The 20,964-nt window shown below is 38.2% G+C and overlaps 2 protein-coding genes across 3 annotated transcripts in view; one reads left to right on the top strand and one right to left on the bottom strand.

The window, feature by feature from the left end:
* The window catches only part of LOC121942810 (alpha-2-macroglobulin-like), a 28,423-nt gene extending 23,148 nt beyond the window's left edge, over positions 1-5,275 (bottom strand). The window contains exons 1-5 of one of the 2 annotated variants that reach the window (XM_088078538.1): positions 4,983-5,275; positions 3,288-3,474; positions 3,051-3,207; positions 2,030-2,082; positions 576-596 (exon numbers count right to left, since the gene is read on the bottom strand). In XM_088078538.1, the coding sequence (XP_087934664.1) occupies positions 576-596; positions 2,030-2,082; positions 3,051-3,207; positions 3,288-3,474; positions 4,983-5,068 (504 nt within the window). In that variant the 5' untranslated portion in view covers positions 5,069-5,275. The remainder of the gene's footprint in view (positions 1-575; positions 597-2,029; positions 2,083-3,050; positions 3,208-3,287; positions 3,475-4,982) is intronic. The other variant, XM_042486075.2, reaches the window with a different exon arrangement.
* Positions 5,276-15,049: 9,774 nt separating this feature from the next.
* Positions 15,050-20,610, top strand: LOC148189298 (uncharacterized). Its single transcript, XM_088078263.1, has 5 exons — positions 15,050-15,133; positions 15,631-15,680; positions 16,335-16,404; positions 16,996-17,225; positions 19,157-20,610. Exons 2-5 carry the CDS (start codon positions 15,644-15,646, stop codon positions 19,276-19,278), a joined length of 459 nt encoding a protein of 152 aa, XP_087934389.1. The 5' UTR covers positions 15,050-15,133; positions 15,631-15,643; the 3' UTR covers positions 19,279-20,610.
* The last annotated feature ends 354 nt before the right edge of the window (positions 20,611-20,964 follow it).

Here is a 20,964-nt window from a genome sequence, read left to right as displayed (position 1 = left end):
GATAATGAAATTGTATACCTTAAATCTGATGTCAAGGGAAAAAAAGCTTCCAAACTATGCTTCAAATTATTTAACCCTCTTGCATCATTATGGATATTTTTGTCCAATTGGGTCATATTTCACTTTCGTTTTTTCAATAATTTTGGCTGTGTAACTGCATATGGCATGATTTTTTTAAGGTTTTTTTCTCGAAAAATTCCAATTTCAGTTTTTCCAATTGGTCTATAATACACTGAGTACAAATGTACTACCACATAAGGCAAAATATGTCCAGTTCAAATAAATAAATAAATAAATAAATAAATAAATATCTAATAAATAAATAATAGATCAATAAATATTTTTTTCCCCCACTTTTTGGGTTAAATCTTTTAATCAACTTTAGTCCTGATCAAAACTACCAAATATTTAAAATTTTCAGGATTTTAAGCATTTAAATGCACGTTTTATTACATGATGTCACAGTTGTTGGGATTTTTTTAAACACAAAAAATAGCATCATATTAGCTGCATACATTTATTCCAGTGTCTGGCCTGTCCTTTAATGTGAGTGCATGTTAGGATGTGATTCTTACCTGAACTTCAATGATGTTGTACTGAAAGAAGAAAACAAATGAGATTTCTTAATAAGTGAGTTGTGTTGTCTGTGACTCGTTAGTGCATGCAGTACATGCAGTTGTATTGAACGGTTCAGTATGAGGCTTTCGGGTCACTACACAGTACAAACCGAATGATTCTCTGAACTCATCCTGTTACATTACGAAAATAAAATATACAGCTTAAATAATGTTCAATACAATTGTCAATTTTCTGCATTCCTGGTCGCCTACTCATTTTCTGCTTGCCCAGTCACCAGTTCTCAGTATTTTTCCATTCACCCTGTTTTTTATATGCACCTCAGATCTAGCTATGCCCACCTCATCAAGGCAACTCAGTTCACCTGTTCCTTATTACTCACAGCAGCATATGCACCCCAGCGTTACTGTCAATAATTTTTAAGCATTATTTGGGTCATTTCTTTATTTATTTATTTATTTATTCATTTATTGTGCACATTTTCTCAAATTAATTATGTTGTTATCTTGGGAAAATATGGGGGGAAATATGTATGAATGTATAATTTAAGGAGCTCTTTTTATTTTATATGCTGCTAAGAAGACAAACCAGAAGATAGGTCACTCAGCTCCGTCATTATTTAAAAAGATCATGTTTTATGGTGTTGTTTTAATTCAATACATTAAAAATGTTTAAAAAATCAAAATAATTTTTCTGGAATTTACTAATTTTTTTAAAAAACGAACAGAAACATGTCGCACTGTGTTGTGGTGAACCGAATCATGATGAATCTTGATGATGAATGAAACACCGTGCTCATAAACCACTTCACTCACAATAGACTCAATAAAATGTTACTTTGCAACACGTCTCTTGATTGACAATCCAGTGTGTTAGTGTTGCTTTCCACATGTTACACTTCAAGTGACAAACAGTCATTCCTCCTTTTACGATGCACAGATCATCAGATCGGATGTTACTCAATGTACAATTGACTAAAATGACAGCTTTATATTTACCATTAAAGAACATTAAAAACAAGATAAAACAGAATTGTTTCCAAGCAAATAAGTTTTCTCATGTTGTAACCCTGTTTTTTGTTTGTTTGTTTTTTAAAATAAAATTGCAACTTTCTTCATATTTAAACATAGTCGGGAAGATCAGTATCCTAGTTTTAAATTGGATTCTTTGCTCCAAAATGTTGTAGATTGAGAAAGTTGACTCACGGGTTATTCACGACATTGACAAAAATATTTGACAAGCAAACTCAGGACAGGCAGGTTTACCTCGAGGGCTGGGATGTACTATTGACATTCAAGCTTCAAAAGAGCCCTATCAAGTTATCAATAAAAACTTTTTTTTCCTTTTATTATGTAAGTTTGAGTCCACTTTTCCAGCTGGTGTGCTGACTGAGTCACTAATAGTGTGTGTTTTTTGTGAGGTCTTGAAAAACACGGAGGTGTCAAATACTCACCTGCTGATTGACAGGTCTCAACTTGGTGTCCAGTGTGATGACTCTGAAATGCACTGAGAGAAACGCAGAGATCACATGAAGCTTTCTCATTCAACATCCCAACAGACGACGGAGAGCATTGACTGTAAAATAAAGCAGGATGGCATAACAGCTCCTCAAATATGAAGCCAAAATATCTCCGTCGCCCCCTGGTGGCTGGCTGCAGCAAAGGTCATAAATCCCGCCCCCTCCATATTAGTGTATGGGACATGGCCCAAACTAAAAACTCCTAGGACACGTCTAATAATGGTAAATAATGATTGACAGCTGTGTGTTTTTGTACAGTGGGAGGAAGTGGAGATGTATCATCCATCTTTATATATAGTCTGAGTGAAACTAACAACTGCTGTTAAATGAGGAATTACAATAATATCAGAGCACAGATTTTTGTTTAACCATTTGAATCTAGAGCAAATTGGTTTAATTTCTTTCAAAAACAAAGGGAGAAAGCAATGAGCAACTTAGGTAGATACGGCCCAAAAGTCAACAATTTTTTTTTTAAAAAATAATTAAAAATGTGCCAAGAAAATTACCTGAAAATAAGCAAACAAAAAAGCTAAATAAATAAATAAAAAATAAAAAAAATTCATTTATTTTATTATTATTTTTTCTATAACATGATTTTAGGAATAATAATATTTTAAGAAATAATAGAATTTTCAGACATTTTTCCTCATTTTTTGGAAAAATTTCAAATAATCCTCCTAATTATTTTCTTGCCAAGTTGGTCATCACCTATTTTACCATGGTATCATAAGAAATCAAACCAGTTTGCTTATGTTTCAAAGGGTCAAACAGCTTATGAAAGGCACCAGAATGCAGCACAAGAAAAGGGAGGACGATCCAGAATTCAAAGGGTTAAGCCTTATTTCGCTATTGAAATGGCATGTTTATATCATCAATCTTAAACTCAAGGTGACGAACTCGTTACAAACGGCTTTATTCACTCTGTGTGTATCATTTTCCTGCATCCCCTTGTTACCTGTTTGTCCAGGGAGGTACAGAGGTTTATCTGTTTGGACGAACGTCGTCGGTTGATAGTCTTTGAGTAGGACTTTTCTGACTTCTCTTGAGTAAAAAGTGTCGCCTCGTACCTCCACCTCAAGCTCCAGCACCATTTTATCCTGCACTGAAGGAGCCTGTGACAAAGAGATATATTTTATAAACCGAAATCTGTTTTGTATTCACATTTTAGATGTTCACAAAGAGTTTTTCTGACCCGAAACTCAATGTAAGCACAGATATGAAACTCTGTGTCGGATGTTTCCTCCAGCAGGGTTGTATTCATGGTTCGGGAAATCAGCTTGATGGTCATGACCAGAGTCTCGTTGGGCTGCAGGAGACTCGCACACAATTGGGACTTAGCTCCGACTTCCAAAACTGCAGGAGTGATGACCATGTAGTGCCTACAGCCACAGAAACATACACACATCAAAGGGAACGACGTCTAAATTAGGAATTCCTATCTGCTCTTTCCATGGTGGCTGTGACGGCCCCACAGTCGGGTCCTGTGGGTGGAGATACTGTTGTATGCTTTGTGTCTCCAGGTGCTGGGCTCGTTGGAGCCAACCATATAATTGGGAACACCTTCCAGTGCTCCTGGTTACCCAAGCCTCGCTCTGGATGCCCGTAAGTTGCTTCTGCCGTGCTGAGAAGCAGCCTCGACGCCCTGCATCAAGCTTTCTTTCTCCTTTTGCGTTGCACTCACAACATGCACCACACACCGATCACAGCATCCATTCACCTGCACCACAACACGACTCAAACCGCCACACCTCATCCTTATTTCTTACTTAAAGTCATAGTTTGATAAAGTTCCTTCTGAGTACATCTCCCTCATTTGGTGTGGCCTGCGAGACACAACTTTTTACAATTTGTCCTAAGAAAAACTGCTGAGAACCAATTTCTTTGGTTCGAAACCAATTTATTTGTGGTCAAAATGGTCAGAAACCGGAAGAGAACCGGTTCCATGTTGGTGGAAAAGAGCTATCAGAGGACACAACCAGTATATTCTTTGCCTCACTCAGTGTCCCACATCACAATGCACACTGTTTAGTTGGTGTGTTCAGACCTCGTTATCTCATTTAGGTCAGAGATATAGTTGCTGTTTATCGTTACATATGCGTCAGGCTGCGTCATGAGCGGTTTTGTATGCGTCGTGTGTTACTGGAGGATACCTCTAGAGGGCACATGAGAAAACCGAAGTCGCGTGCTGTGTGAAACGGGCCTTTGGGCTGGTTCATTAGGTGTGCTGTCATTTTGGGTCACTGTCACTGCATCCTGTTCTTAGTGCTGCTACAAGATGATTTTTTGGTTTAGAGAAATGCAAACAACCCAGAGCGTTTTTGCACCATGCCAGAATAATAATAATGGATGTTTCCGGACCTTTTTCTAGAGCTGATGCAACACTGTGGAGATACAGCATCAGACTACAAGAGACTAATGTGACAATCAACAGATCATTTTCAATGTCTTTTATTGGCAGTACAACTGTTTTTTGTTTGTTTTAACCAACGTGAAATGTAGCGTTTTAATACGATGGATAGCAAAGAATTCAATTAAGTACTTCTTCCAACACTGGAGGTGTAATAACTCGTACTGTACCGTGCTACTTTATTGTTAAAATTTGAGGGTAAACTGATTGAAAATGACTTTACAGATGGTTTTGATGGCTATGTGCCCAGATTGTCTTATTTAGGATGGAGGTGCAGGTTCAGCCTAAAGCTTTCAGGTCCTATAAAGGACCCCCGCCCCCCACAGTCCAAACAGGATCCAGAACCTGAACAACATAGCTTTGGATGCATCTCTGGATCTAACATGGAACAATACTCTGCATCCCTGCCATCGAAAGCTTTCAACTCAATGTCACAAAAATTGCTAATTGTAGATTTTTAGACGGTACAGGTGAACTTACGGTTCAGCCGACGCTTGTCCCACACCAATCCAGCTCAGGTAGACAAAAAGTGTCCATGTCCATGTGGGAATCCCAGAGAGATCCATGACTGACTGGGATGAGTGTCAGGACTTTGTTGAACAGGCTCTGCTACAGAAACCCTGCCTTTATTTACCCACCAGATTCACACACACAGAAACACACCCACGCACACACATCATTTAACCCAATACTGACGGTGCTGATGCCAGATTATCTGTACCTACTCCATATGTCAGTTATAGATTTTTTGTTAATCAGTGCATACATTTAGTTAAAGCTTGGGTATCCCAAATCTGAAAAGGCAAAAAACAAGGCAGAATTAGTTGTAGTAAGTAAGTTAGTAAGTTCTAAGCGCCTCCCACCAAAAAAAAAAACAGAAGTGTATGAACAGGCTTCATGCAGTAACCCATCGTTTCCTGTACAATGATTTACTTAATCTTATCTCATTGTAGATCTACATCAGCCAGCAGACTGTATATACACATGGACAACACGCCCCCATTAACCCCCGCTATGCTTAAATGAAGCTTAAATATCCCACATCCAGGATATTTAAGCTTCTTGCATTGGCGACTGCATTTGGAGCCTGAATCTGTGCAGTAAAGATATTTGCGATGGGGGAGCTCTCACCAAAACACCAATCACACACACCCCCACTGAATGCAAATGCATGAATTGACTGTCAATCATGGCGGAAAATCCCCTTTTGATAGAACTGAATAACTCATTAAAACCAAACTTATCACTTTACAGAAACTATCTTTAGGAAAAATTTATCTGGCGTGTACTTTGAGTTTTAAGTTTGGCCACCATGTTGTCCAGCTGTAGCAACATCAATTGCACCAATTTTACACCAGTACCTGCTCCGAGTGTCACAGTGGGCTGGTTGCTGGAGTCAGGGCTGCACAACCCCCCAGATTTGGGGTTTGCATTGGTTGGATTTGGGTTGCTGCAGCCGCTGATTGGGGATCCGTCTCCAAAACTATTGCCCGCTCTCCTCTTCACGAGGCGTTCTTAAGAGACAGGGAGCGCGGCGGAGGAAACACTGTGATTTGATGCTCAAATTAACTTTAGCAATTAGTGATGGACAACCCACAGCCCATGGGTCCCCCAGGTTGACCCCTGGGACGTGAATTTGGGTGATCTTGTTAGAAAATATTGCGGATATTGGGCGGGGCAGGTCATAAAATGAGAAGCAATGACAAGTGTACTGAGTTTGGTGGTTTTAAATCTTGGGTTATTATATTATATTATATTATAATTAATTGTATGATTATTATTATTATTATTAGATTTAAAATTTGAAATCTATCTTGAACGTGTAAAAAAAAAAAGAATAAACATGTAAACATACACAAACATGTCCGAAAAGAAGTGGGAAGAAGTACAAACTCATTAAATCAGCTTTCTCCATCAGTTATTAAAAAATAATTGCCTCATTTCCATTTTTAAATAAATAGAACTTTAAACTATATACTATATATAACAATACATAAACTAGAAACTATATAGACCATATTTGTAAATATATCTAAATTGTTTTCTTACAGAAAAAGAGGAAAGATACATAAATTATATATATTATATAAATTCTGTTATTCTGATGTTCTGGTCAGTCTGAGTGGCTCCTGAGTTCACAGGAGATTCATGCAGAGGTTTTATCATAACAGGATGCAGCTGGTTTCGGTTAAGTTTGCGGAAATATTCAGGAATCCACCTCGAGCCTTGTGAGCGGGAATAAGTCGCCCTATTTGGAGGCAGTCGACATTGTTGTAATTTACCGAAACATTGTGCAATAATGCTGCTCATATCTTTTCTTCACATCGCCTCTCTGTCTCTCTCACCCAACAAGCAGCTTTCTCACAGGCGTTGCTGCTCTCTGGTTCGGCTTTTTACTAGGAAAAAATGTTAACCCTTTGAAACCTGGAGGAACATAAGTTCTCTTGTGCTGCTTTTACGAGTATTTAAACCCTTGAAAGCAAAGCAAATTGGTGTGATTTCTCCCTAAAAATATGGGAATCAGCAACTTGTTCATAAATGTTCCACAAATTGCAAGAAATAAGTAGATGTACAAAATTATTTTCAAAAAAGCTAAAGAAAAACATTTAGGGAAAACAGCCAAGAAATGTAAAATTATTTCACATGATTATTATAATTCTGAAAAGCTTTTTTCCAGGTCATTTACTTGTCTGTTTTATGTTTTACTTAGTATTTCATTTTTCTTCATTTGTTTGTGTTTCACTGAAGTGACCTGCACACATATCTTCATTTGTAGAACAGCCAATAGGAACATCCTCTTCCTAAAATGAGCTGTGATTGGCCAGTCTCCCATCACAGGCTAGATTTTCTTACATTTGAAAACAGCCAAAAGGAGGTTCAGTGTTCTTTATAGGTGCGTTTCCACTACATGGCACCGGCTCTACTCTACTCTACTCGACTCTACTCGCCTTTTTTGGTTTTCCATCAGGAAAAAGTACCTGGTACCTGGTACCACCTAGGGTTCCAAAAGAAGCCGAATGCGTACTAAGAGGTACTAAAAGCTAAAAGGTGACGTGGAAATACTGCAGACCGCTGATTGGTCATACAGCATCATCACTGCATCACTGTGTCATTAATGCGAGGCACGCACAGAATACCCTGAACAGCGCAAACAGCAAAGCTATTGTAGCGGCCACAATTTTATATATTTTTCTTTCCCAAAATGGCAACCAGAAAGATCACACCATGGTCGTTCAAGGAGGTGCAAACGTTCCTCACCTTGCTGGCCCGCCAGCATATCCAGTGAGTAGAGTCTGTGTGTGCATAGTTCAAGTTACTGGGGAGCTAAAAGGAGCTTGGCTCCCCTGAGACGTTCAGGGGGAGCTCTAAAAAATTGTGTTATGGATTTTATATTTAGTCTGCACATAAAGGTTCCTGAAATAATAAGAAATAGAAATAATATGTCAATGTGTGTTTATTCGCCCATTACATTCCATTTCCGAACATCGGTCTCCACTATTTACTTTCCGTGTTTATCCCTGCTGCGGCCATCTGTGCGTGAAGCGGTGCTGCGCTCAGATTCCTACATTTACATAGCCACCTGAACTCCTCATCATCCGACAGAAGGGACAGAAAGAGAGACGAAATGTTACCAGCGGGTATTAGTACAATCTTTTTCGCAGTAATGCTGTTATTGACCGCGCGCTGCTGCACACTTTATGAATGTGACATGTTTCAGTAGCGGTGCGCACCGCAAAATGGGGCTCCCGTAAAAGCCACCGTGTAATTCAAACCCTGTGTGTATGTGTCGCGTTGAAACTGATGTCACAGCAGTGTCACACGGCGTCGCTACACTGAGCCGGTATCTTCCAATGGAAAACAGCCACTAGAAAAGTGCCCGATACCAAAGGCGAGTAGAGTAGAGTAGAGTAAAACAGAGCTGGTATCATGTAATGGAAATGTGCCATTCAACCAATTGAATTACAACATGCTCACAGTTTTTGACCAATGACGCCAGAAATAAAACTGCCTACCCCAGCTTTAAACCAGCTTGGTTTACATTTGAAGTCCAAAGTTTAGTTGATGATTCAGATCACTGACATCGTTTCTATGTACTCTGTGAATCAATCATTGACAGGCGGCACAATTTGAAGTTTTAAAGGCTGTCTGTAGTTTTACCAGTTCTACCAGTTTTAGTGATAACTCTGCATATCAGTTTGATTCATGTAAAATTGGATGAACATATTCACAACGCTCTGCACACACAAACGTGAACGTTTGGTATGTTTACAGTCACATTTAACTTCAGTTACATCTTTAGTAAAATCCGATTCTTGTCAATTGAGGTCGAATCATCGGGGACCACAGGTCCAAGGAGATACCACACTGCACTCTTCAAGTTGCCAATGAAAGAAAAAAACGGCCTATTTAAAAGGCTTTTGGTCTTAAATTATTGCTTACTTTTCTGCAAGTTACTGTAATTAATTATTTTTTAATATTTCATTTTATTATTCTTTTCCTCTTATTTTGCCTTTTTATGCCTTACTATGTTTACTGGTTATATTTACAGGACAAATCAGTTGAATAAAAAGTAATATCTGTCAATATTTAACAAATTAACTAGTATTTCAATATAACTTCTACTTTATATGAGAACAATGTGGTCTTAAGAATTTTTATAATTTTAACAACAGAAATTGTAAATAGTACTCACCTCCCACCTCTCTCTATGGTTCCAGATTTTTTTTCATTTTTTTTTCAGCCATGATCACCATGTTTGTAGTGCTCTCTTTTCCACGGTATCTAGTGGAGACACAAAATTGTTTGTTCAAAATGTCAGTTTGTTTATTTTATTATGGTAACATAGATATGCTTGTTGATTACTTACAGAGACGTTAGCTTTAGAGTAATTTCGGGTCTTTTGTTGCTGCAGTCGACCTCTGGTTTAACCTCAACACTAAAGGTTGTGACATCAGTTGGAGTTTGGATGTTATAGTGGAGAAAAATCTGGGGAACAGATACATCAGGAACACTTAATGTTCACGGTAAACTAATAAAAATCTTCTTCTGGAGTTTTTTTCCACAGGTTGCAATTGGTTAGCCCTTTGAAAGCTGAACAAATTGGCATGATTTCCTTTGAAAACGTTGCGAAAAGGGCAATAAGCAATACTACAAAAATTAGAAGGATTAAAAAAAAAAACTGATTCCCCGCCTGTCCTCATTGATCCCGCTGCCTGCTCCTACTGGATTCGTCTGCTCCGCTGCCTGCCTGACGCCAACTCTGCTTCCTCCTCGACCACAAGCCCTGCCTGCCCCTCTTCGGAGTCCCCACTCTTCCCAAAAGCTCCCTGCTGTAAACGTTTCTGCAACTTACCTGATACATTCACCTGCCAGTCTGCTCCACGTTCACAATTTCCCCACTCTAACTCTGAGCTAACACCTGTGAACATGAGCTCACCCCAGTCTCTCTACAGACTCTGCTCCACCCCAGAACTGATAATTATCCCTGCTTACCTGCAACCTGATTATACTCACCTTTGCTCTATTCAACCTGCCAAAAGATTAAATAAAGGTCATTACCAACTATTCACCTTCTCTGTTGTGCTGCAATTGGGTCCTTCCACACCCCGTTACACTTTCTATCATTGGTATTTTTTAAAACAGAAAACACATGTTTTATATCGTGATATTTACCAGAAATGACGCACAATAAAGCCAACAGCAAGTATGTCATTATCAAAAACTTTCAGCTTCGGTTAGCAGGTTTGTGTTTGCGATTCGGGTCAATCAGTAATGGACATAGTTTGTTCTTCTGCTTTTAGCAATGTAGAGGTGCACCACTAAAATAATTCCATCTTTGATCACACTGTCATGTTTGGTACCATTCTCTTTCTTTCAATATTAAAATGCTAAAGCTGCTATCTAACTTTCATAATTATAAATCATGCAATTGTTAAACGCCTGTCTCTGCCCCCTGCAGAACTCTGCAGTCCATTGTGATTGGCAAGTATTCATCTTCTAGACGGGCAAACCGAAACTTGGTGGAAGCTTGCTCTCTGCTCGTCTGAAGACGATGTAATATCTGATTTGAATTAATAGGAAATGACATATCAAAATCTTTACTTATAAGTTTAAAAAACAACACTTAGAGAGTCTTATCCAAAATCTCTCTTCAACTGGAACTTTACAAAGCCGGACCGACCGCTTGCCTCAGCACTTCAAGATCCAGACACCCTAACTTCTTATACGAAGACGGCTCACTTCGTTATCCATAAGAGGCAACCGCTGGGAGCAAGCAAGTATTTGCTTTAATTTCTGATCCTTGCGTAATTTTTAACTTCGATTGGCAATTTAGGACAAATCAGATGTACCGTTGATTTGACTTTGCTTCTCAAGTAACGGGCATGTAATGTTCCAGGTCTCTCATACAAACTACACCATAGTCCTTAGCCTTATCTACCAGCTTCCCCTTTTTGTTCTTGCGTCTTGTAGTCTACCTAGCCACTTCCCCTAATCTCTGACCTAAAAATTAATTTAAATCGCCTCTAATTTGCATCACCTCTATTATACAATAGCTCGGTAGTTTGAATAGTTAACAAATTACATTTAATCACTGTTTTAAGTGTACGTTAACTTTTTCCAGAGCCTGATTGAATGTGTAAGAGGGCAGAGTTTTGGGCCATTTCTCTTCGGTCAAATGTTGTTTAATACATTTCCATTTGCACTGTTATTTTCAGGGAGGCTTTGTCTCACAGTCTTGCATCACTTTCCTCTTTTCAAGGCGTGGCTGTTTGCTAATTTGTCTTCGGGGAGGGAGATCCAGGAAATGAAAACATAATCTAACCTATATCCATTAGTCCTAATGCACTAATGACTAGAACACACTTAATTTCCAGTTACAAGGTTGAAAAAAAAGCAAGTTGTGTGAGTCAAGGAAAGAGTGATGATTGTTATGGAGATATTTGTGAATCAAGGAACATTTTTTAAAGAATCACTTAAGACAAGATTAAAATGAGTAAATAGATTGGCAGACTGGTAGTTACACATCAAAAACAACAGAGGGAGTAAAATGTTATGCTCCCCAAGAGCTGATCACAAAGATTATATTCTGAAGAGTTACATCTCAGCAGAACAGATAAAACCTGATTCTATGGGCCATATCCACAAAAGGACTACGCTGCGTTTGCGGCCATGAAACCTGTACAAATGAGAGAAAAAGGTAGCATGCAATCCAAGAAGCACACGTTAACGGTGAATTGCACGCAAACTGCACACAAACTGCACAACCAAGCAGACAGCATCCATGGTGCGCCTGTCCCATTTGCACGTATGTAAAGGGAATATTCAAAAATTTGGCGCAAAATTTGCCCCCCTCCTATGCAAATTAGCCTTGTTGCAAGTACCATATAATTCACAAAGAGCAGCACTGATTGCACAGACAGTTACAGTGGTGCTATTTTACTCCAGTGAGACTCGTGTATTAAATAGGCACAATTTGTCTCTCTTAAAAGCTTGTAAGCTTTGAATGAAATTAAATTGATATTGAGTGATATTATGGGCAAAATCTACAGTCAGAGGGGGGAAACTGAGTGTGTTGTGAGCTTTTATCATATTTTGAAATAAAACAGTTCTGATGGAGCTCAGGATTCATCCATAAAGTTTTGCGTGACAGTCCGTCGTGTTACCCCATGGAGGGACATGCCTTCGATTCTACCTTTTCTGGTTCCATGAGTCGACTGATATTGTTTTTTTCAGGGCTGACACCGATACCTATTATTACTACTTCATGAGACCAATAACCATTATTAGGAGCCGATATGCATTTCCAAAAAAAATTAAAATCTTTTTGTCAATATTTGAAATACAACAAACACCAACACAAAACTTTTAATGCCTTTAACAAATGTTTAATCAAAACTGAAACTTTCATCATATACAGCTAGTTCCCTGCAATTTTTTTTATAAAGTCAAGTGAAAATGAAAATGAATAAATAAAAATTGCTTCCTGAGGTTTTACAAAGTAAAAGTTTCTCTGATGGCAACACTTTCTTTGCACTTTTTAATTAATTAATTTTATCAGCAATCATTAAAATAAAATGCAGATATAGATAATTGTCAAAATGACAAGTATCGGCCCCAATAGTCGGCCTTGCCGATAATCTGTCGAAACCTATTCCACAGCCTCACAATGGACAGAAACAGTCAATGATATATATGTCCAGTTGTTGTGTGAATCTAACATTTGGGGATGAAACGCACAGATCTGAGACTGTGACCACAAATCATAAGAAACTTTGGTAGCCAGTTTTAAGCCTTGTACAATTCTCAAGCAGCTCTTGTCTCCTCTTGGACCTCCGTTGACTCCGCACCTCCGAGGCCAGTTGTAGCTTCGAGTCCAGAGAACATGGAGCCGACCGGAGGTTCAAACTGGTGGGGACCTCTCTGATCCAGATCATTATTGTAATAAGGGGCACTTTATTCAAGCTATGTCCTCCACCTGGTCGTGAAAGTGCCCCGAGGGCAATAAGCAATAACCACTTATGGTGTACCATTGATCACACGTCTCTTTACAAATCAATTTCACACAGCGCTGACAAGGCCCAGGGGACTGGTCTTTTCCGTGAACTCTTATATCTGTAAGGACCTCCTCTAAAGGCATTAGTCTGCTTCGGCAGGAGTGCTTGTTAGATGGTCAAACACCACCTGAAATCTCATCTTCCCACGCCCAAGTTTTTGGAACTTTCAGAAACTTCAAAATGTATAACCACAAACCATTTATAATAGCAATTTTGGTGCAGAGGTGAGAAAGTAAAAAGGGTCAGAACTTCTCTTTCAGGATTTCTTGTTCATTTACACAACTATGTCCATTAATTGTTATGTGTACTGGTGCGACAAGAAAGCCTTTCAGGAGAGACTCTACAGTGCTGTGCTGCCTTTTGCCGATTTAAACAACCTCGTCTCACCATTTTCTGTGACGGCAGGCCTTCAACCTTTGGATGTGGCAGTTTGAAACTGCCATGAACACTTTTGCCGGTACACGTGTTCACACTACATTCATTTGTGGACCAGTTGCTTTCAGGCAAACCCCTGCCTTTAAAAGGGAATTCTGGTATTTTTCTACATGGGCCCTATTTTCACATGCTTGGATGTGTGAATGATTCGTACTTATGACGAGTCTTGGAATCGCTCCAGAAGATCAGCTGCAACAAATCTTAAACAGTGTTAACATAATCCTGTGGGGCTATTGCATATGGCAAAGTTTCATCCATCAAAAGTGCTTGATTTCTCACTGATGTGCTCATATTGTTATACTGAGTGTCAGAGATGATAGTGACCTTGGTGTTGACCCGGAAACAAGTCAAGTTGAAGTCTCACAGTGAAATCTAACATGACTGCTGGCGGATGTCGCTATGAGAGAGTTGAGTTCGACGTTTACAAAGAACTACGGAGGATTTGTTGTTTCACTGGGAGACTTTTGAATCCCAGACGAGACTCCCCACTTGAGCGCCAAGTCTATTTTTGCCAGGGACGGACAACAGCCGAGTCAAGCCACACAGAGCAGATCATACAAGGCAGGAAGTCAAGCAGGGGTGCACCCAGTCAAATTCCAAAATAAAACACCTTGCATGGATTCTGGATCATGTTTCACTTAACTAACCTGTTACATTAACAACATCTGCTCCTTCTCCTTCCACCAGCTCTCTGTATTCTGTCCATTAGGAGATTTAATGCTCCTGCTAACAGACACTATACATGAAATAGACAGAAAATATTGATAATTCATTCATTATTTCATTATTAATTATTCATCTGTATAATTATTGAGATGGATATGTTTTTAATTGAAACACAGCTACAAATCTTCAATCTATTTCATGTTTAACTGGATTTTGTTTATACTGATCTACTGTATAATTATCAAGATGGGCATGTTTTTTGACTGAAACACTGCCGAAATTCTTTGATCTACTTCGTTCGTGGCTGAGCTGCAGGCTGCAGAACAATAAAGTGAGTAAAAATATCAATAAACAGAATTTAAACAGAGAAGTGTTTACATATGTAGCCTACTCAGCCACAAAAATCAAGGAAAAATGATGAAATAAGCACAATTTCAGCAAGTCTACAGTATCAGCTGGCAGCACGCTCCGCTTCTGAAACGCTCGCAGACGCTCCCGGTGGAATATAGAGCCGCAAGGAGGACTGAGCAACACGGCACCGCAGACGTAATGTCATCGACATGCTGGTTGAATCAAGGGGTAATGCCTTAAAAAACTTGTAAACTCATCCCAATATAATTTTGTTTTGATCTCAATAAAGTTTATCACAAAAATATCTACTGTATATAATTCTTATTTCTCCCCAATGGGCACATCGGACACTTAACATATTAAGTGCAAAGTAGCAAGGCGCACAAATAAGACACAAATGCAAATTTTGCATCAACAGTCACTCAGACGGGAACACTCTGCACTGTGCGGTACAGCAGCACTTTAAGGCTATCTTCCACCCCAACCCTCCCACCTGACTGCCCTCCAGCTGCTTACCTCATCATGCCCTGCCCAGCCCAGCCCAGCACATCTCCCTGTTTCTGTGAAAACTGCCATCCACTGTTGCAAGTCACAGAAGAGAAAAGAACAAAACGCAAATCAACGGTAAGACGCTGGAATACATTTACATTTCACACAGACTTTTGCATACTGTTTATTCATTTTGTAGCAGTGCGTGAGACCTGGTGGAGCAGAGCAAGTGTCGTGTGATCAAGTGAAGTTGAAGGCTTTGAACATTAGGGTTCAAAATAGGTTACTGTTTCCATAGAAGCGAAATACAAGACTAATGCTTGGTGGTTTAATGGTTTTTACGAGGTTGTACAACTACTTTATGCACTGCTGCTGCACAGGGGAGGATCAATAATGAGTTTAAATATGGCATGTGTATTTATATGGATTTGCTTGTGAACACGTTATTTCTTATATCCATGAATTCATCCCAGCAGCCAACAGTCAGAGCTGAAAAAACTAACATCCGCTGGATGAAAAGATGATCAAATTGTTATTAAGTGTCACATGAAAATGTAACATGTAATCACGTCAGAGATCTTTTTTTTTCACTCAGTGACTGTCCCACATTTTGTTTTTGCCAAATATCACAGCTAGGTCAGGAAGATGCACATCCCTTTGTCTCTTCTCCTCTTCTTCATAGGTAAGCTCACTTTAAGTAATAAGGGATTTTATATTAAAGTAATATTACAATTAAGTCTTTAAATAATCCATTAAAACATGTTATCATGCAGGAGGAATGATTATACAGTGGATATAGCAGCAGTTGAGTTTCTAGCTTTGACATTTGGGAAGACACTAACAACATTTTAGTGGTTGCTGCTGCTTCTGTAACGAGCCTATCAATCAGCAGAACAGGCCTTAATCAGATTTGAGAGATTGGATTACATCACCGTTACACTGTTGAGTTGTTTTTGTTGTGCTTGTGTTGTTTTCTGTTTTCGCTGTTGTTGTTTTGTGATCGATTGAAGAGCATTAGATGAAAAATTTAATTTAATTTTACTAAACCTGATGTCGTCCACCTCTGATTTAGAAAAAGTTCTTCTGTGTGACGTAACATCATTTAGAAGATTGATTCAACATTTTGGGATGGACACTTATTTGCTTGAATAGGCCAAACTAAGAACTCAGGGTACACGCCAAAAAATGTTTTCCCAAAAATGGTTTCTGTCAAAGCTGGTAGTTCTCATCACCGTGATGTTTGTTCAAAGGACTGAAGCTGTGAGTATAAAAAGCATCTTGAGATGCTATTACAGTATGATGTGGTTTATAAAAACAACCTGCCATCTGATTGCAGGTTCAACTTCGACCAAAAAGCAAGGGGATTTCGGCATTTTCACTGCTTGCCTCAACAAGACCAGCCTCAGGTTCAAACTTCCAGTCTACTCATTAAAGTCTGTGTAAAGTGATAATTAAAATGTGTTCTGAGTTTGTCACATCTTACTAATCACCTGACCAAATTTGAATGACAAAAAAAATCACCACGTATGTAAAAGAAGGTCTCAAAATCAGGAAAAAATGCAAAGTATTCACTGATGTGAAACGCTGGGGGCGTGTCCTCTGGAGGAGCGAAGGCCACGCCCAATGGCGGGACTATGCTAATAATGCTTCTCGTTTTTATACTGCTACATTATCAGGGGCGGGGTTATACTGAGTACAGCTCCAGTGCGTCATCGAGCTATGGTTTTAGGCCCGCCCAAAAAATCTTAAAACAGGAAAATGGTGAAAAACAGTCTAACTCCACAATTCAGTACTATATAGTAAAGGGTCTTTGTCATGTGTTTCAATAATCAGTTTCCAACATTCATAATGTGTTTTGAAACAAATCTCTGAATTCACTTTACACGGACTTTAACGACACACAGATTCCTCATATTCACAGCACTTATTTGGTGTGCATATGTTTTGATGTGAAATAAAGTGTGGCTTTAAAAACGTAACATTTTGATTTATTGAAGGTTGGACTGCTCTTATGCCTTCTGTAAAAAATCTCCACCCTTCGAGTGTGAATTCCTGACATCGAACGGGTCTGTGCTGGCCAACAAATCTACGACGTGCAGGCTTACTCTCAAGGACCATTATACGCTGTACGTCAATAAAACCACGAGCTACAACTGCACACTGACGCGAAACAAAAGGAACGAACAGAGGAACATCACCATTGACTACCGCATACGTAAAGGACAACGTTAGTATTACTTTCGATTTGTGAATACAAGTTTCAGGTATAATAAGTCTTCGCACCATAGACTGTATGAAAAAGATGGATGTCATTACAGCTCCCCGAAAGTGAAGCCAAAACATATCAATCGCCCCCTGGCTGCAGTATAGGTCATAAACCCCGCCCCTTTAATATTAGCAGTTGGGACATGGAGCAAAATAAAAGATCAAAGTTCACGTCAAATACATTTTCCCAGAAAAGGTTTTTGTTATTTTAGGTAGTTCCTACTAAGTTTAACTACTTATTCAATACTATAAAAAGGGGGGTTGACATTGTGATTGACAACTGTGTAAGCCGTTTCGCAGTTGTTTGGGTGTATGGGCAGGATCTCAAATTTATCTAACAATAAAATTGTTATGTGCAGACTCTGGCTCCAAATGAAGTCCCTAGTTCCCGTTTGTGGGATATTTTGGCTTGATTTTGTACAGTCGAAGTGGAAATGTGTTGTCCATCTTTATATACAGTCTGTGCTTCACAATGTCATCAGCACTGGGCGCTCAGCGGCATGTTTTTGCCTTTGGCTCCCTGGCAGGTTAATCCAGCCCTGGTTTGGATACAATTTATTACTCTTTTTTTTTTTTTAAATTCAGTAGACCATCAAAGACTTCAACCCATGCTTAAGTTTTATAGAATCTACAGTTTAAGAAAAATGTAGTAATCTTAAGTGGACCAGGGATATTGAACTATTGCTTGGAAAAAACTTTAGATTTTAATTGAAAAATAAATAAATGAGTAAAAATAAATGAATATTCTTAATTTATACTTCTGTGGAAAGTGGACATGGTATAAGTGAGATAATGCCCTTTAACATGTACATTATCTGTTTTTAATAGTCTTCATGGAGGCCATTAAAAACTGATACTGGAACAAGCTGATACACTAGATATATATATTTATATATGCATATTGTGCAAACCCAAAACAAAGAAACATGATGCGGTACTGTATTCTGGGCCATAAAATGTTAGTTTTGTGTTTTTGTGCAGGAAGCGCCGTGTCACAATGGCACACTGCAATAGAAATGTCCATGTTTACAGTGAAATCTTGCTCTGTCCTGTCACTGGGAACTGGTTCCCAGTGGGTTGAGGTAATTTGGAGGGCCTAGATCTGCAACCATCAATAACCAGAACTTCTTAACTTACCGTGTTAATATACGGCAAGTTTCCAGCATTTTCTTAATGGATATAAGATATAAATATATAGTACTGCCCAATGTCTTAGGCCTCCATAGATTTGCTGTTTAAGCAATTTTGTAATTGTAATGAGGCTTTACAGGACACATAATGATAATCTTAAAAACGTGCACTGCATCAAAACACCAAAAAGTCGGAACAGAATGGATTTTTTTAGACTGAAGTCGATATTTAGTGTAAAACATGGAATCATACAAGCATAACAAAAGGTAGCTCAGACAGTCAGTATTGACCTTTGGACATGTGTTAAATGCATCCTGGTGTAAATACACGGGTAGATTAATACTGTTATTCTTAAAAGAGTTCAGGACATGCTAAGTTGAAAGGGAGGTCACACTTAATATTTGCAACTTCAGTCTGTTTAAGTTCTTTTTTCTCAAATATTAGCGTTTTAATATTGTATACATATTTCCTGCATGTTCTGGTGTATTTTGTAAAGAGACTACTGAGAAATAATTATGTATGATTATTACAACTGTGCTACAATAAAGTTACAGGTGGCCTAAGACTTTTGCACAGTACTGTATATCTAAAGATATAAATTAAAACCAAAACTCTTCAAGTCAGACAAGTTAGGTTTGAAGTTCTGGAAATGAAAACAACTGATCTAATGTTCCAATAACTTGAAATTAATAAAATATTATTAAATGTATATATATAAAGAATGCATGAATGAGCCTAACCTTTTTGTAATTTTCCCTTCAGATCACATCAAGCACTGTCAAAGCACCGCTGGCTTACTGTTGCATCGAGCTCCAACACTGCTGTGGCCTGTGGTGATTTTGTCTCTGTGGAGGGTCGTCGGTACGGACATCCAGACAACATGACGGATTAGTCGTGGAAGCTTTGACCAACAGAAATGTATTTACTTAAATGAAACTGTTGTACACTTGCACTGTTTTTAGAATTTGATAAATGTGATTGTTTTTTTAAATGTTGCTCACAAAAAACGTCTCAGCATTATTTTAGTATGTTATATGTGTCCTGTTCAGAGGTTTCGCACCTGCATACAGATCCCCAAGCACATACAATATTAAATCAAGAGATTGATTAATAATAGCCCTGAGATGCTCTGACGTTTTCTACAAAGTACAAATGTGACAAACTTCAGATTCCCTTGTACATCAGCAGTGTTTTGTCATATACATGTTCTGACTGCTTTGTTTTCAAGCACATATTTTGCTTATTCCCATGTGGAGGCATTGGTTTACATATTAGAGGCAAAGATATTGTTGCAACTGTACCATGTATGGGAAAACAAAAGTATGTGTTTTTATTGATAGTTTTATTTATAAGGAGGGGGGACAAATCAGAATTCAGGCCACTGATTTTCAAGTGTTGTGCCACAGCTTTCCTGGTGTGCTGTGGATTTGATTTAATTAAAAATTACAAGATATAGAGTGAAATAAAATGAAAAAAGTAGTTTAGTTGCCCAACTGGTACAGAAATTATCATCAATGCTATAAAAAATAGCATTAATTAAAATTATTTCTGTATGGATCGTTTCAGGAGCCATCGTGTAGTCATGATAATACAGTCAGTCAAACCATTCAAGAGATCATAAGAAATCTTTGACAATAATTACAGATAATACACATTAAACGGACAGATTTTAGGAGTTTGGAGGTTGACTGAACCTGTATCCCCCCAACAAACAAACACAGACACAAATACATACTAATTATAATAATATTGCACATTGCCGCTTTTGCACATATCACCCAGTGCTGCTACCTAACTACCATTGTACCGCTCGGTCACTTTATCTGGCTCTCAACCACTGACTTTGTGTTTTGCTTGTCTGTTTATATATTTATTTGTTTGCCTTTTTTAAAATCGCAGTTGTTAAACTTTTATGCTGCACACACAGGGTCGCCGCTGGGGATTTTGGGACCCATTCAAAGCTTTAAATGACTCTACCTTTGCAATATTTTACTTTTTACTCCATTACATTTATTTGACACTTGTACTTACTTGTGACTTTTTTAATTAAATTGTACATGTAATATAAATATACATGTTTGATGTGATGCAGTATTATACCACTAATCTACCCAGTAGTATACAAAGTACATAAAATTGGCTCCATATTGACAAATTACAATATTGATATGCAAACAGAATCATATGATATTCTATGATAATTTATGGAGCACATGTTATGATGATAGAAATAATATTTATGTGGCAATGACACTTTTAATGGAGCCATTCTTCATAATAACTGCTTTTTACTTTTGATACTTTAAGTACATTTTGCTGATCATACCTATCAACTTTTACTTAAGTAACATTTTAAATCCAGGATTTTTTCTTGAAATTGATTACTTTTAGGCTGTAGTAGGGTATTTCTACTTTTATGTAAATAAAGTATCAGCATACATCTTCCACCACTGGAAATAACATCATAAGCAAAATTTCAGTTACTATCTGCTGACATGGTCGATGTGCCAGACTACAGCGCTTTATTGTGAACCCAGAAATGTTTAGCAGCCCAAAATTTTATGTCATAA

This window comes from Plectropomus leopardus, chromosome 6 (assembly GCF_026936395.1).
Source record: "Plectropomus leopardus strain MGB_pleo_1.0 chromosome 6, ASM2693639v1, whole genome shotgun sequence".
Taxonomy (NCBI): Eukaryota; Metazoa; Chordata; class Actinopteri; order Perciformes; family Serranidae; genus Plectropomus; species Plectropomus leopardus.
The sequence above is the reverse complement of the archived record's forward strand: the minus strand, read 5'-3'. Positions and strand labels throughout refer to the sequence as shown.